General features: G+C 44.0%; 1 protein-coding gene across 5 annotated transcripts in view; it reads right to left on the reverse strand.

Moving 5' to 3' along the window:
- The window catches only part of LOC137802403 (seizure protein 6 homolog), a 92,319-nt gene extending 80,602 nt beyond the window's left edge, over window positions 1-11,717 (reverse strand). For all 5 annotated transcript variants that reach the window (XM_068600229.1, XM_068600228.1, XM_068600227.1 and 2 more), the window contains exon 1: window positions 11,393-11,717. In XM_068600229.1, the coding sequence (XP_068456330.1) occupies window positions 11,393-11,477 (85 nt within the window). In that variant the 5' untranslated portion in view covers window positions 11,478-11,717. The remainder of the gene's footprint in view (window positions 1-11,392) is intronic.
- Between the last annotated feature and the right edge of the window lie 2,875 nt (window positions 11,718-14,592).

The following is a 14,592-nucleotide window of genomic DNA, read 5'->3' on the forward strand; positions in this document are numbered from 1 at the left end:
ATGTATTGATATGTAGAGATATGTAATAATATGTATTAATATGTAGAGATATGTAATAATATGTATTAATATATAGAGATATGTATTAATATGTAGAGATATGTAATAATATGTATTAATATGTAGAGATATGTAATAATATGTATTAATATGTATTAATATATAGAGATATGTATTAATATGTAGAGATATGTAATAATATGTATTAATATGTAAAGATATATATTAATATGTAATAATATATAGAGATATGTATTCATATGTAGAGATATGTAATAATATGTATTGATTTTTATTAATATGTAGAGATATGTATTAATATCTAGAGATATGTATTAATATGTATTGATATGTAGAGATATGTATTAATATGTATTGATATGTAGAGATATATATTAATATGTATTAATATATACATATGTATTAATATGTAGAGATATGTAATAATATCTAGAGATATGTATTTATATAGATATATAGTGATATGTATTAATATGTATTGATATTTATTAATATGTAGAGATATGTAATAATATGTATTAATATATAGTGATATGTATTAATATGTAATAATATGTACTGATATTTATTAATATGTATTGATATGTATTAATATGTAGAGATATGTATTATGTAGAGATATGTATTAATATCTAGAGATATGTATTAATATGTAGTGATAAGTGGTGATATGTATTAATAATATTTAGTGAGCCTCTTACAGGCCAGCATGTGCTTGTTGCTGTAAAAAACATGATTTATTATGATTGATTATTAATGGTGCATTATGGTTTCCAGGTGATCAGATTTTATTGTTGTCTTAAGATAAATACATAAATAGCTCATCGTGTGTCAGGAGATGGAAACAGATGAAGCTTCAACTGTCATCAGTGTTTCCTGCTGCGAGGCGTCGTCTGCTGCTCACCTGCTACTCACCTGCTGCTCACCTGCTGCTCACCTGTGCTGCTCACCTGCTGCTCACCTACTGCTCACCTGCTACTCACCTGCTGCTCACCTGCTGCTCACCTGTGCTGCTCACCTGCTGCTCACCTGTGCTGCTCACCTGCTGCTCACCTGCGCTGCTCACCTGCTGCTCACTTGTGCTGCTCACCTGCTGCTCACCTGTGCTGCTCACCTGTGCTGCTCACCTGTGCTGCTTACCTGCGTTGCTCACCTGCGCTGCTCACCTGCGCTGCTCACCTGCTGCTCACCTGCGCTGCTCACCTGCTGCTCACCTGCGCTGCTCACCTGCTGCTCACCTGTGCTGCTCACCTGCGTTGCTCACCTGCGCTGCTCACCTGCTGCTCACCTGCGCTGCTCGCCTGCTACTCGCCTGCGCTGCTCACCTGCGCTGCTCACCTGCGCTGCTCACCTGCGCTGCTCACCTGCGCTGCTCACCTGCGCTGCTCACCTGCTGCTCACCTGCGCTGCTCATCAGTCGTGTGACCAGCTGCTGCCGATGCGCCTCATTACAGACATTTTGTCAGGAATGTGGCTTTTCTCAGCTCTCTGGTCAGGTCCGTCTACCTGTCTGTCAGTCCAGGTGTTTTGTTCTTGCGAGTTCTCGGTTCCTGTCTTATCGCCTCTGCTTGGTTTCCTCAGAATCAGGTCCAAAAGCATGTCAACTGCTTTTTTCCACTTTTCCAGAGATCTTGTGTCATGAATGAGACGCCGCTGTGATTCCGTGAAGCTGTCGAGTTTGTAGAGTTGTAAAGTTGTTTGCCCTCGAGGCCGATCACACGCTTACATCATGTCTACTGAATTATGTACGAAGAGGAATGTTGCAACACGGTATAGACCTTCTCATGTGCATCAACATGTGCACAGGTGAAAGTGCTGCTTGTTTTTATTCCTCCAATAAATAAAACACAATAATATCTTACAATAGCACTAACAAGTGTACATTAATGCAGCAGCACATCAAGAATGTCTTCAAACAGCAGAATATGTTTGTTTAACGTGTTTTCAAATAATCCATTTCACCTGTACCGTCAGCGAAAAGGATGTTTAATATTCTGCAAGGCTTCCAGCCCTGAGGAGCTGAGAAATATGGAATATGGAGAGAGTAAATAATAATCCATGGCAGAAAGGATGAGGATATTTTATTGTCATTTAAGATAATGTTGTAATGTAAAGGGCAAAAATTAAGAATTCAGGTTGCGAGTCAGAAACGAGTAATAATAATTAAAAAGAAGGCACAAAACTAAATTAAAATATAATGGTAAAGCAATATGTAAATTATTATTAATATTAAGACGTCGGCCCAACATACTTCATTACGTTTAATTGTGAATCCAAAGCAACGCACATGTTGCACTGCAGACTCAGCAACACTGAGTCGCCCTGACGGAGCCGGCAAATGTTAACTTTATTATTTATTATGAGCACATTGACATCATAAAATGACATATTCATGGGTTGGATAAGATTGAAATTGTGTTCTCATAATTCCATCAAATGATCTGAACACTTTAAAGCTGTAAGTGATATTCTCTCCCTGAATACAGTTTACCGTGAACATATTGTATAAAAGGTCCAATCTCTGGCGGCGATCAGCCCGCCGCCAGACTTCCTGTCTGTGTGCTTCATCGTTCCACCTTAATCCTCCCACAAGCTGCAGACAGGCTCCTCCCACAAGCTGCGGACAAGCTCCTCCCACAAGCTGCAGACAGGCTCCTCCCACAAGCTCCAGACAGGCTCCTCCCACAAGCTGCAGACAGGCTCCTCCCACAAGCTGCGGACAGGCTCCTCCCACAAGCTGCAGACAGGCTCCTCCCACAAGCTGTGGACAGGCTCCTCCCACAAGCTGCAGACAGGCTCCTCCCACAAGCTGCAGACAGGCTCCTCCCACAAGCTGCAGACAGGCTCCACCCACAAGCTGCAGACAGGCTCCTCCTACAAGCTGCGGACAGGCTCCTCCCACAAGCTGCAGACAGGCTCCTCCTACAAGCTGCAGACAGGCTCCTCCCACAAGCTGCAGACAGGCTCCTCCCACAAGCTGCAGACAGGCTCCTCCCACAAGCTGCAGACAGGCTCCTCCCACAAGCTGCAGAGCTGCATTCTTCAGTTAATATAAATAAACTCATCTTGGTAATATAATAATAATTTTTGGGATTGAGAGTGTAGAATGATAATATATTTATACAATTTAATTATGTACTCTGCCCTATGAATGTGTGGACGGGATCCAGAAAACCAGAAGGAAAACAGAAGGCACACACACACACACACACACACACACACACACACACACACACACTGTCTATCGATGTCTACCTTAAGGTGACAGTTATAAACCACGACGTCATAGATGCTGTATGGACAGTCATGTTCAGTGACATCTAGTTAACAATGTTTATTTTAGCGTGTTAGCATACTAATACTAGATCATTTGTTTAGCTCTGTATGTATAAATGTTCCATTATTATTATTATTATTATTAATAATAATAATAATAATAATAATGTATTGTGAATCCATCCAACAGCTGCTGGGATGATTCAGATGTCAGCTTGTCTTTATTCCAGGTGTAAAGAGAAGGAACACAGAGACAATAAGCAATGACATCATGATTTCAATGCCTCTCCATCATTAAGAAGCCGCTGATCATCATGCCGTCTTCAGAGACGACCGCAGCAGCAACGCATGGACCGGCTTTAGTCCAGCAATCAATGACGCGGTCTAACCGAGCTCCAGCTGTTCCCTGCTAACTAATCCATTCTTAAGGCTTTCTCTCTGAAGGCTGCTTGCTGCTCTGACAGATGAGAACGGCCACAAAGAGCCGGCTCTCCATCACCAGGAGAGAAGCGCTTACTGACAGACAATTGCCCGACCACCCGGCAGTTGCTGGAACTGACAATGTTCGATATTTTGAAGATGGCGGTCGATGTCAGAACCTCTAAATTATACACAAGGTCCTCTGGGACGCCGCTTCGATACATCTTACTGCAGAGCGCGAGGCTCAGGGTCGCGTCTGTTGTGTGTCTGTGTGGTGTGACCTCAGCTTGGAAATGGATGCATGTGATTCATCTCATCCAGCGGTGCATCCACAGGAAGGACCCGATACTTTTGGGGCTGATGATCAGCGAGCGGCACTTCAAACCAAGACAGATGTTGCGTGAGAAGCAGCAATCTGCAGTGTTCCCCCGGCGTTCTGCAGACTTTCTTCGCCTATGTTTGTCTTTGACTATTTTCAATTACTCACGGAGCTACTATCCCCTTCCTTGATCTATCCACAACATTGTTATCTTTCGCTGCTACTTATAATATGTTTACTCATCCTGATGAATTCAATTACATCTTTTCAGAGGAAATTACTGTGGGGGTGGCTCAGCCTGCCAGAGGTCAGCACTAACTGTGAATACTAAAACGACTCCCCCAAACACATTACACAGCCTATTACCTGCTGCTTTTCACCCAGCGCTCTTCGACCCCGCATAAGCCTGCACCGCCACAGATGAAATGCCTTCGAGATGGAATGTGGCGTGGAGAAGAAGGGAAGAGAGCCGGAGCCGCCCCCGAGCCTAATCGTTCCAGAGAGCCTCCCCTCTGCAGCCGCAAAACACGCCAGTCCTGATTAGAGAGGTGTGTACAAGGCCGGGCCGAGCGGAAAGGAGGCTCGGCCCGGGGGAGGAACCCGCAGACTCTTTTGTCCGAGGCCGACTGGCGGGATCGATAAGAAGCAAGGCCGAAGGCAAAGCGGGGAGAAGTAAGCCAGCGATGTCCTGCCTCGACAAAGTGGCAGACACGGCTTCATTTAGGGTTTTTAGCTATGGAGGGCGGCGCCTCACGTGGAATAAATGAACTGTGCATGACCCTCCGGGTTTCCCAGAGTCCATCGCCCTCGCCGCTGGACGCCCGGCTCGGTGCTGTCATTTCCTGAGTGGAGCGACTCGTGAGGCCGGCCTCCGACAAGAGGAAGGTCCTCTCTGTAAATCAGCGACATCTCATCCTCCAAAGGGTCAGACATGTGCTTAGCGGGAAAACAGATGACTTTTCATCTTGAAATGCTTAATTGTGCTAAACATTTTGGCAACATGAAAATATTGTTAAAAAAAAAATAAATGTAAAAAAGAATCTGAGTATTACAGAATGAGTCTGAATATAGTTATTATTTTAAATTAAGAGCCTCGCTATCTCAAGACGCTTTAGTAACTATCCACAATATGTTTTGTAAAGTAGAGCTGTATTTTATTTACTTTATGATATTAATGCATAATAGACTCACATGAACCTGCGAAAAGAAATGAGGAAAATCATTCAAGGAAATGTAGAAAAAGAATATTACCCAATTGCTTAAATTGTAATATTGTTGTTGTAATTTATTTGTAATGGAATGAAAAACCTAAACATGTTCTTGCTCTGCTGGTTCATATGTGCATGGTGAGCATGTTGTTGGTATAGAGTATGAAGTGTGTATGCGTAAACATACAGGATGCTAACAAAGCTATTATGTTAACATAACAAGGCTTATTTACATTGAGCTTAAGCTCCGAATGCATTTAGATAATTAGTTAGTTTGACACTAAGATGATCATCTACTCGGAGGCAGACGAACGCCAAACGCTCTGATTCTCCCTGAAGACACACTGAAACGCAAAATGTTAAATAAAACAAGGAGGAGACAAATAAACTGATGATAAAAATACTTATTTCACTATTTATACAACATGGCTGCCCTCATTTTTAAAGCTGATGCTGCATTTTGACCACACAGCCAGGATGTGAGGAAAGAAAATACATATAATATACCGCGCTCCACATCTGAGTTGTAATACTGAACTGCAGATTGAGCTGAAAACAGACTGATTTAGTGAAGGCAGCAGGCTTTATTTCCTATAGGGCAAACCCAGCTGTTGGAGACCCATTCCAAGAAAAGTGTGATGAAATCCAAAAAAGATCCTCGCAAAATACTCTTTTCCTTCCACAAACAAAGCTCTGCACTTTTGAGGAGGAAAATATATGAGGCAATGACTGAAATTAGAATGCATAGAACATTCTCACGGAGCCAGAGAGAGGCATTTGCACATGAAGAGTTGAAAATGAGTCGCATTCAGCCAAGCTGTGAGCTCCACCTAGGAGGCAGTGAAAGAGAGCGAGACGGAGGGCTGAGGCAGCGGCGCCTTGAAGAGCGGCATTCTGCCATAATGACTCTCATTTACCAGTGACAGGCCTTGGGAAAGTTAAACTAATTATGACAGCACACAGATGCTGAATAGCCCTTGATGAAGTTAATCACTGGCAATCCAACAAACAGGTGTTGAATAATTCCTGTTGCCGCCCCTGGAACTATAGGATGTTCAGATTTTTCAAGCGCATCACTCAAAGCAGCAATCTACTCGAAAGCGTTGCCCGCTCGTTCCCACGGTCATCATTTCATGACCGCTGTGACTGTGAACGCCGTCTCAGTGGCGCCCCGAGCTCAACGAGGAGCTCACAACGAGGAGCTCACAACAAGGAGCTCAACGAGGAGCTCAACGAGGAGCTCACAGGGAGGAGCTCGCAGCGAGGAGCTCGCAGCGAGGAGCTCACAGCGAGGAGCTCACAACGAGGAGCTCACAACGAGGAGCTCACAGGGAGGAGCTCACAGCGAGGAGCTCACAGCAAGGAGCTCACAGGGAGGAGCTCGCAGCGAGGAGCTCACAGCGAGGAGCTCACAGCAAGGAGCTCACAGCAAGGAGCTCAACGAGGAGCTCACAACGAGGAGCTCACAACAAGGAGCTCAACGAGGAGCTCAACGAGGAGCTCGCAGGGAGGAGCTCGCAGGGAGGAGCTCGCAGCGAGGAGCTCGCAGCGAGGAGCTCACAACGAGGAGCTCACAACGAGGAGCTCACAGGGAGGAGCTCGCAGCGAGGAGCTCACAGCGAGGAGCTCAACGAGGAACTCGCAGGGAGGAGCTCGCAGCGAGGAGCTCACAGCGAGGAGCTCACAGCAAGGAGCTCAACGAGGAGCTCACAGGGAGGAACTCACAAGGAGGAGCTCACAACGAGGAGCTCACAGCGAGGAGCTCACAGGGAGGAGCTCGCAGCGAGGAGCTCACAGCGAGGAGCTCACAGCAAGGAGCTCAACGAGGAACTCGCAGGGAGGAGCTCGCAGCGAGGAGCTCACAGCGAGGAGCTCACAGCAAGGAGCTCAACGAGGAGCTCACAGGGAGGAGCTCACAATGAGGAGCTCACAACGAGGAGCTCACAGCGAGGAGCTCAACGAGGAGCTCACAGCGAGGAGCTCAACGAGGAGCTCACAGCGAGGAGCTCAACGAGGAGCTCACAGCAAGGAGCTCACAGCGAGGAGCTCAGCGAGGAGCTCGCAGCGAGGAGCTCACAGCGAGGAGCTCAACGAGGAGCTCACATCGAGGAGCTCAGCGAGGAGCTAACAGCGAGGAGCTCACAGACAGCTGTTTTTAACGTGACATGAATGAGGTCCATTGTGGTAACAGGTGTCACAACAAAGAGATCTTCGTCCTCTCGATGACGATGCTGCCGTTTCCATATACAACTCTTCCAACAATCATCTAGCGTCCAGGAAGCCTCACAGTAGAGTTGTAGTTTCAGGAAGAAGAACACAACGTTGTTTTCTACAATGCAATGTGTTTAGTGATGAATAACATATTCCACATATATTAAAACTTACAGAATGAACGAAACACGTTCCTTTAACAACAGAAGCGCGTCGAGGACTGCTCTGTCAACCACGAGGAGACGGTAACTCATTTTAATGAGCTTTAGGATACATAAAACATCCCTTTCCCCAACTCCCCGATGGCTACAGATCATTGTTAACAGGCGGAGATAATGTGTAAGCATAAAGATAATAGGCTCAGCTGAACGGCATTACATTGTGGAGAACTTCACGTGCTGCACCGAGGCCAGAGAGGAACGCTCAGCTGAACGGACGAGTGATTAGCTATTAATTATGTGTCTGGATTCTATCAGATGTTCTCATTTAAACAATTTGACAAAATGTAATTGTTATTGAGCAGCTTTGTAAAAACGTATCGGCCGCCGTGTGTTTCACTTCCTGTAGATTTAGAAATGTTTCTACAGGAAGACACATCTTCCCTTTTCATCTTTTTGATATTATTTCCAACATTCTGTTAAAATAATATCAGTTCCATCTGATTACATCCTTTCTATCGGAGTGTAAATGTGATTGATATCTTGTATGACAACGTAAAGCTGTTGCCTTCAGCTTGTATATCCAAGTAAATAAACAGGTTGTGTCACTTTGTCGCTCGGAGAAGCGCATTGGGAACAATTACAGTAATACTAGAATATAATATAATATGGAATATCATCATATCCTCAGAATAGTGTTGCTGGGCAGCTCTGTTCTCCAGCAAGTCACACATGTTCATTAGCACGGAGTGAGCACCATTTCATCTTAATCAGATTCAATGTTTATTCTTTTTTATTTGACTCATGCTGTGAGACAAATTCCATCCCAGGACACAGATGAACACATGAATTCATTTCAGAGTCACAAACCACTTGTCTGGTAAATCTTTGTCCATTTCATCTGTTAAAGGTTTAAAGAAGTGATCAGAATGTTAATGATCCTCTTTAAACTGGATGACTTTGTGTTAATGGGAAAAATAAATGAAAGGGATAGAAGCCTTGACCAATTAATTTAAAAAACAACATTATTTGTTACAACCATGCACTTTGTGCCGACAGAGACATTAATCATTTCATTTTAATTAATGACTGGGTAATTATTTTGTGCACGCTTGCATTTCCTTTTGTCATTTCAACGTTGTGCTTTCTATTTGATGCTTACGTATGAAAGACTAGAAATGTTGTCGAAGGCCAGGACGCTTTGTGAGAAATGTTTTTGTCATATGCAGAATGTCTTTCATCTGTCTTCACGCTTTCATTCTGACGAGCAGTTAGAAGCCGAAACATTCCAGTATTATTGCTGCAAAACAAGAATATGATGAGTGTGTGTGTGTGTGTGTGTGTGTGTGTGTGTGTGTGTGTGTGTGTGTGTGTGTGTGTGTGTGTGTGTGTGTGGTGATGTTTTTAAATAACAAAAGCAGCCTGAATTTGCTTTGCGAGCGCGTTAGGAGCAATAAACTTGGGTAGAAAATAGAAATAAGCCAGTAGTGGAGGAACAATCAGATGTTTAGAATGTTGATGACCTCAACAAGAAATATCAACATGTAATACTACATGTATTACTGAAAACAACCAACAAATATCAACATGTAATACGACATGTATTACTGAAAACAACCAACAAATATCAACATGTAATACGACATGTATTACTGAAAACAACACGTCACGTACTTGATGATAATGAAGAGATGGACTGATGTCGCAGAGCTCATGTTTGTGTTCTCTGCGCAGCGACAGACTGAACAACAAGAGAGCGTCCGACCTCGCTGCTGCACGCAACACTTCTGACAACGTCGACAGCAAAACCAGCAGAATAACACTTTGAAATGGCCGAAGAGAATTCACTAAAGCGTGAACATTTGCTGGCTAAGCAAAGGCAGAGAATTCACTAATGGAAGCTGTTTATTATTGCATTTTATTTTGCTCTAAAAATAATCTCCCTGGAGTTGTTGAGCGAGCGCTGCAGGTGTGTTCTTGGTATGTGTGCATTTGTCGACACTAAAAAATGCATACGTCTTCTACTTCTACGCAACACTGTGTGTTTAAGGAGTTCATCAAACGAACAAATTTGCAATTTGCTTGTGCAAGGTTCTGGAAAGCAGCAGCACCTTTCCTCCTCCAGATCTCATCAGCAGATGTGTTGTTGGTAGTGTAAAGCGTTGTTTCTGGTCCAGGATTGGTTTTGCATGGGCGCAGATGACTGAAACAGCCAATGCAAATTCATTGTCAACATTTTAGCATTGTTTAATAATCACCTGCCACTCAATGGGTTCATGTTCAACATGAAACAGACGGCTTTTATAAAACTATTCACTGAGAGACTTTGTGGAAAAGCCTTGGGTCGTTCACTGCTGAAGCGCCGTGTTGCAGCATTATGAAAGACGACGTGGGTTTTATTATATTCAACATGTCATCTCGCTCAAATAAATAAGTACAGATGTAAATATTGTTGCTGCACATTGTGTTTGTTTCTGCTATGCCGCATCGCTCACGTTCACGTGACACTGCAATAAGAAGAGCTCGGAGATATAGATCATGTGAGCGGAGGGGTTAAACCTACAGACCCGCTGAAACACAGGTAGACCAACAGCTCGCATAGTTAGAATGATAAAGAGAGGGCAGAGGCACAATAGAGAAATAATTAGGACAAGGCCGGTGTGCATGAATGCGTCGCCGCTTCCCACAAGCACTCAACTGTGTCAAACAGCTTGGTCAATAATCTTCAGCAATTCCTGAGGATTAGAGTCTTATTACCGAGCAGCGTCTGTCACACAGCCTCGTGCCCAGAACGCTGCTGTTTGCTCCAAGAAATACACATTCATCCCCGTGGATGGATATGCTTCAAAATAGCTTTTATTATGTTTGAATTTGTAGTTCTAACTTTTACGTGTGTGTGTGTGTGTGTGTGTGTGTGTGTGTGTGTGTGTGTCTGTGTGCGTGTGTGTGTGTGTGTGTGTGTCTGTGTGCGTGTGTGTGTGTGTGTGTGTGTGTGTGTGTGTGTGTGTGTTGTCGTTACAGCGGTCTAAAGAGGTTGTGTAAGTTGACAGTAAACCGTTATGTAACTGACTGTTAAACACATATCACCCAGTGGCAAAATATGAAGATCTATAACTTCTAATGAGCTGTGTGGAAATGCTTGGAGTGTGTGTGTGTGTGTGTGTGTGTGTGTGTGTGTGTGTGTGTGTGTGTGTGTGTGTGTGCGTAAACATATATATTATGCTGCCTGCTTCCTATTTAAATGTAAATTAGTATGTATAATATATACACACACATATATATACACATATATATATATACATGTATATATATGTATATGTATATATATATATATATATATATATATATATATATATATATATATATATATATATATATATATATATATGTATATATGTGTGTGTGTGTGTGTGTGTGTGTGTGTGTGTGTGTGTGTGTGTGTGTGTGTGTGCGTTATATATAATATGCTGCCTGCTTCTTATTTAAATTTGAAGTTATTTATGTAGTTTATATTAAATCGTAGCAGCTTATAATGTCTGCTGATAATAAATAAATATCCATGTTGTGTTTTTTTAGCTTGATTGTTTTAAGAATTCCAGCAATAATTAGTAAACTCAATATGAAATGGACCGCTGTGCACGCGCCTCCACATGCACACTTGTGGATCTGACGTGCTGCTGTCGTTGCCCAACACGCAGCTCGAGCTTCGCCTCGTGCAGTTTGACAAAAGGAAGTACACGAAACAATCCCCACAAAGTGCGCGAGACCCAAGTTCTTACCTGGTCCGTGGATGTCGGCCGCGGCGGCGGCGAGGACCAGCAGCGCGAGGAGGCTCCTCCATGGTCGGGCTGCTCTCGCGCACATGTCTGCCGGAGTGGAGGTCGCTCTCCGCGTCGCGACACAACACGTCCGTGTGTTGGAAAGAATACTTCCACGGCTCAAGAACAACAAAGGAAATTCTGTCGTGTGCAAAACACAAAGTGAGCCGCGCGTCCGCCGGGGCACTTCCTCCGCTCCTCGCAGCGTGAAGACGGGAGGAAGAGGAGGAGGATCCGGTGGAAGAGGAGGTCCGTCTCCTCTGGACGCAGCGAGCGGGTTCCCGAGTCTGAGCGCGAGCGGAGCGCGAGACGGATTCAGCACCGCGGACAGCTCCTAGCGTCAGCGCAGGGAACAGCGGGCCAGCTGGTTCCGCTCACTGCTGAGCTGCTGCCACACACACACACACACACACACACACACACACACACACACACACACACACTATTTACATCAACAGTCACAATCGTCTTCTACAGAAAACTAGACGATGTGATTATTTTGCTCCGGTTGCTGCTGTGGCTGGTTTTACACACAGGACTCATGTTTATACTTATCTCGTTTTAATCCTCACACGAGCACAAGGAGACTCATTGTATTATATGATATGTTATTATATTATTATACATTAAGGGCAAGGTCAAGAAACACGGTTTTCATAGCAGGAGTTACACATCGAAAACAATATATAAATAATAATTACAAGTAGCAAAGTCAAAATAAAATAATCAAATAATAATATTAGTATAGTATTTAGAATTTTTTTTCTAAGGTCTGTTCATCATTATATATATCTATCTATATCTATATCTATATATCTATATCTATCTATATATATATATATATATATATATATATATATATATATATATATATATATATATATATATATATATATATATATAACACACACACACACACACACACACACACACACTGTGTATATAAATCCCATCACCTATCATTATGAACCCCGTGTGTGCAGGTTCGGTGGAGGGAGACGCTTGCTTGTGTACAAAATCACCATAAAAGACAGAATGCTCAATTCCATGTAGAAGAAAAAAACATTTGTTTCTCTTCAGAAATTCCATGTTGCCGGTCCGCTGTTCCACATGAAGTGAAGCTGTGATCCTGCTCGTGTGTAGTGTATTCATGTGTATGCCATTGCCCATGCAACCACTATATTGCATTACGTTTCCGTTCTGTTGCTACATTTAGCTTTACACCATCCTGACAGTCGTGACAGCAGCTTCTTTTCTTTTTTCATCCCCGTTCCCAGTAAAGCTCCGTCCTGCTGTGCATGACTAACCCCGAGGTGAGACGGTCCTCAGGTGCTGGAAATAATCATCCCATGCTCTGAGTCTCTTAGGTCACTTTTATGTGTCCCGCATTTCAGTGGATGTCTCAGGGCTGTGTCTATTTGCTGGTGATGCATGTCTGGCCAGTGCTTGCAGGAGAGCTCTACTTTAATAAATAAAGTGGGGTTTCCAAATTGGTTACTGCGGGTAGAGCACAACCAGTAATACAGTATGCTGTCAGTGCAGCGGCAAGAGACTAAATTGTGATAAGTATTAGTATTAGTGTCACGCGCATCGGCAGACCGTTGCCCAACTGAAGCAACGAGCAAGACGTCAAACTGCGAACCCTGAGGGATACTGTTGTGTGCTTAACCTCTGACCTCTCTGAGGCGCCGCAAGTGAAAAGATCAATGGATTCTCACGTCACTGTTCTTGGTGTTGATCAGAGGAAGGTGAGCCGTGACACCCTTAGCCTACACACTTTAATTCATTCATCTCCTTCATGTGACAAAAGGGATTATTTTTGAAATAACTAGTTGTTCTAAATGTGCGCTGCCCTGCCGACACCACGGTAGATACAATCTGCTACCGGTAACCCTCCTTTAGGTATCTAGGTCACAATGGCCTGTTATATCAAGAGGCTTATTATAGCAGTAAAACACTTACGATGTGTCCTGTTCATTCAGTCACTCGCGTCTATGTGACTCAGGAACAGTAACAGCTGAAACACAGGCTGTGTTGCTGGTTTCTGTGAGCCAGCTCTTCATTTCCATGACGGGTTGGATAGTTTTCTGTGCACTGGAACAGAAGAAGATACAGCAGGTAGATGTGCGTTCAGGAGGCAGCGTGTTGTGTAAAAACAATTAGAAGGCAAGAATAGACGGGAGTGAGGAATAAAATCACTTGGAGAGAAGCAGGCGTCATTGGAGGCTCTAAAAAGTGTGTATGGCAAGCAGAAGCTGTGGACGTAAAGACTGTACGTTGTGGACATAAAGACAGTGGACGTGAAGACAGTGGACATAAAGACAGTGGACATGAAGACAGTGGACGTGAAGACAGTGGACGTGAAGACAGTGGACGTGAAGACAGTGGACATGAAGACAGTGGACGTGAAGACAGTGGACATAAAGACCGTGGACATGAAGACAGTGGACATGAAGACAGTGGACATGAAGACAGTGGACACGAAGACAGTGGACATAAAGACAGTGGACGTGAAGACAGTGGACGTGAAGACAGTGGACGTGAAGACAGTGGACATAAAGACAGTGGACGTGAAGACCGTGGACACAAAGACAGTGGACATAAAGACAGTGGACGTGAAGACAGTGGACGTGAAGACCGTGGACGTGAAGACAGTGGACGTGAAGACAGTGGACATAAAGACAGTGGACATGAAGACAGTGGACGTGAAGACAGTGGACGTGAAGACAGTGGACACGAAGACAGTGGACGTGAAGACAGTGGACGTGAAGACAGTGGACGTGAAGACCGTGGACACAAAGACAGTGGACATAAAGACAGTGGACATAAAGACAGTGGACGTGAAGACAGTGGACATAAAGACAGTGGACATGAAGACAGTGGACATGAAGACAGTGGACATAAAGACAGTGGACGTGAAGACAGTGGACATAAAGACAGTGGACATGAAGACAGTGGACGTGAAGACAGTGGACGTGAAGACAGTGGACACGAAGACAGTGGACGTGAAGACAGTGGACACGAAGACAGTGGACGTGAAGACAGTGGACGTGAAGACAGTGGACGTGAAGACCGTGGACACAAAGACAGTGGACATAAAGACAGTGGACATAAAGACAGTGGACGTGAAGACAGTGGACACGAAGACAGTGGACGTGAAG

This window comes from Clinocottus analis, unplaced genomic scaffold (genome assembly GCF_023055335.1).
Source record: "Clinocottus analis isolate CAN_PGR_092001 unplaced genomic scaffold, fCliAna1.0.p SCAF_5, whole genome shotgun sequence".
Taxonomy (NCBI): Eukaryota; Metazoa; Chordata; class Actinopteri; order Perciformes; family Cottidae; genus Clinocottus; species Clinocottus analis.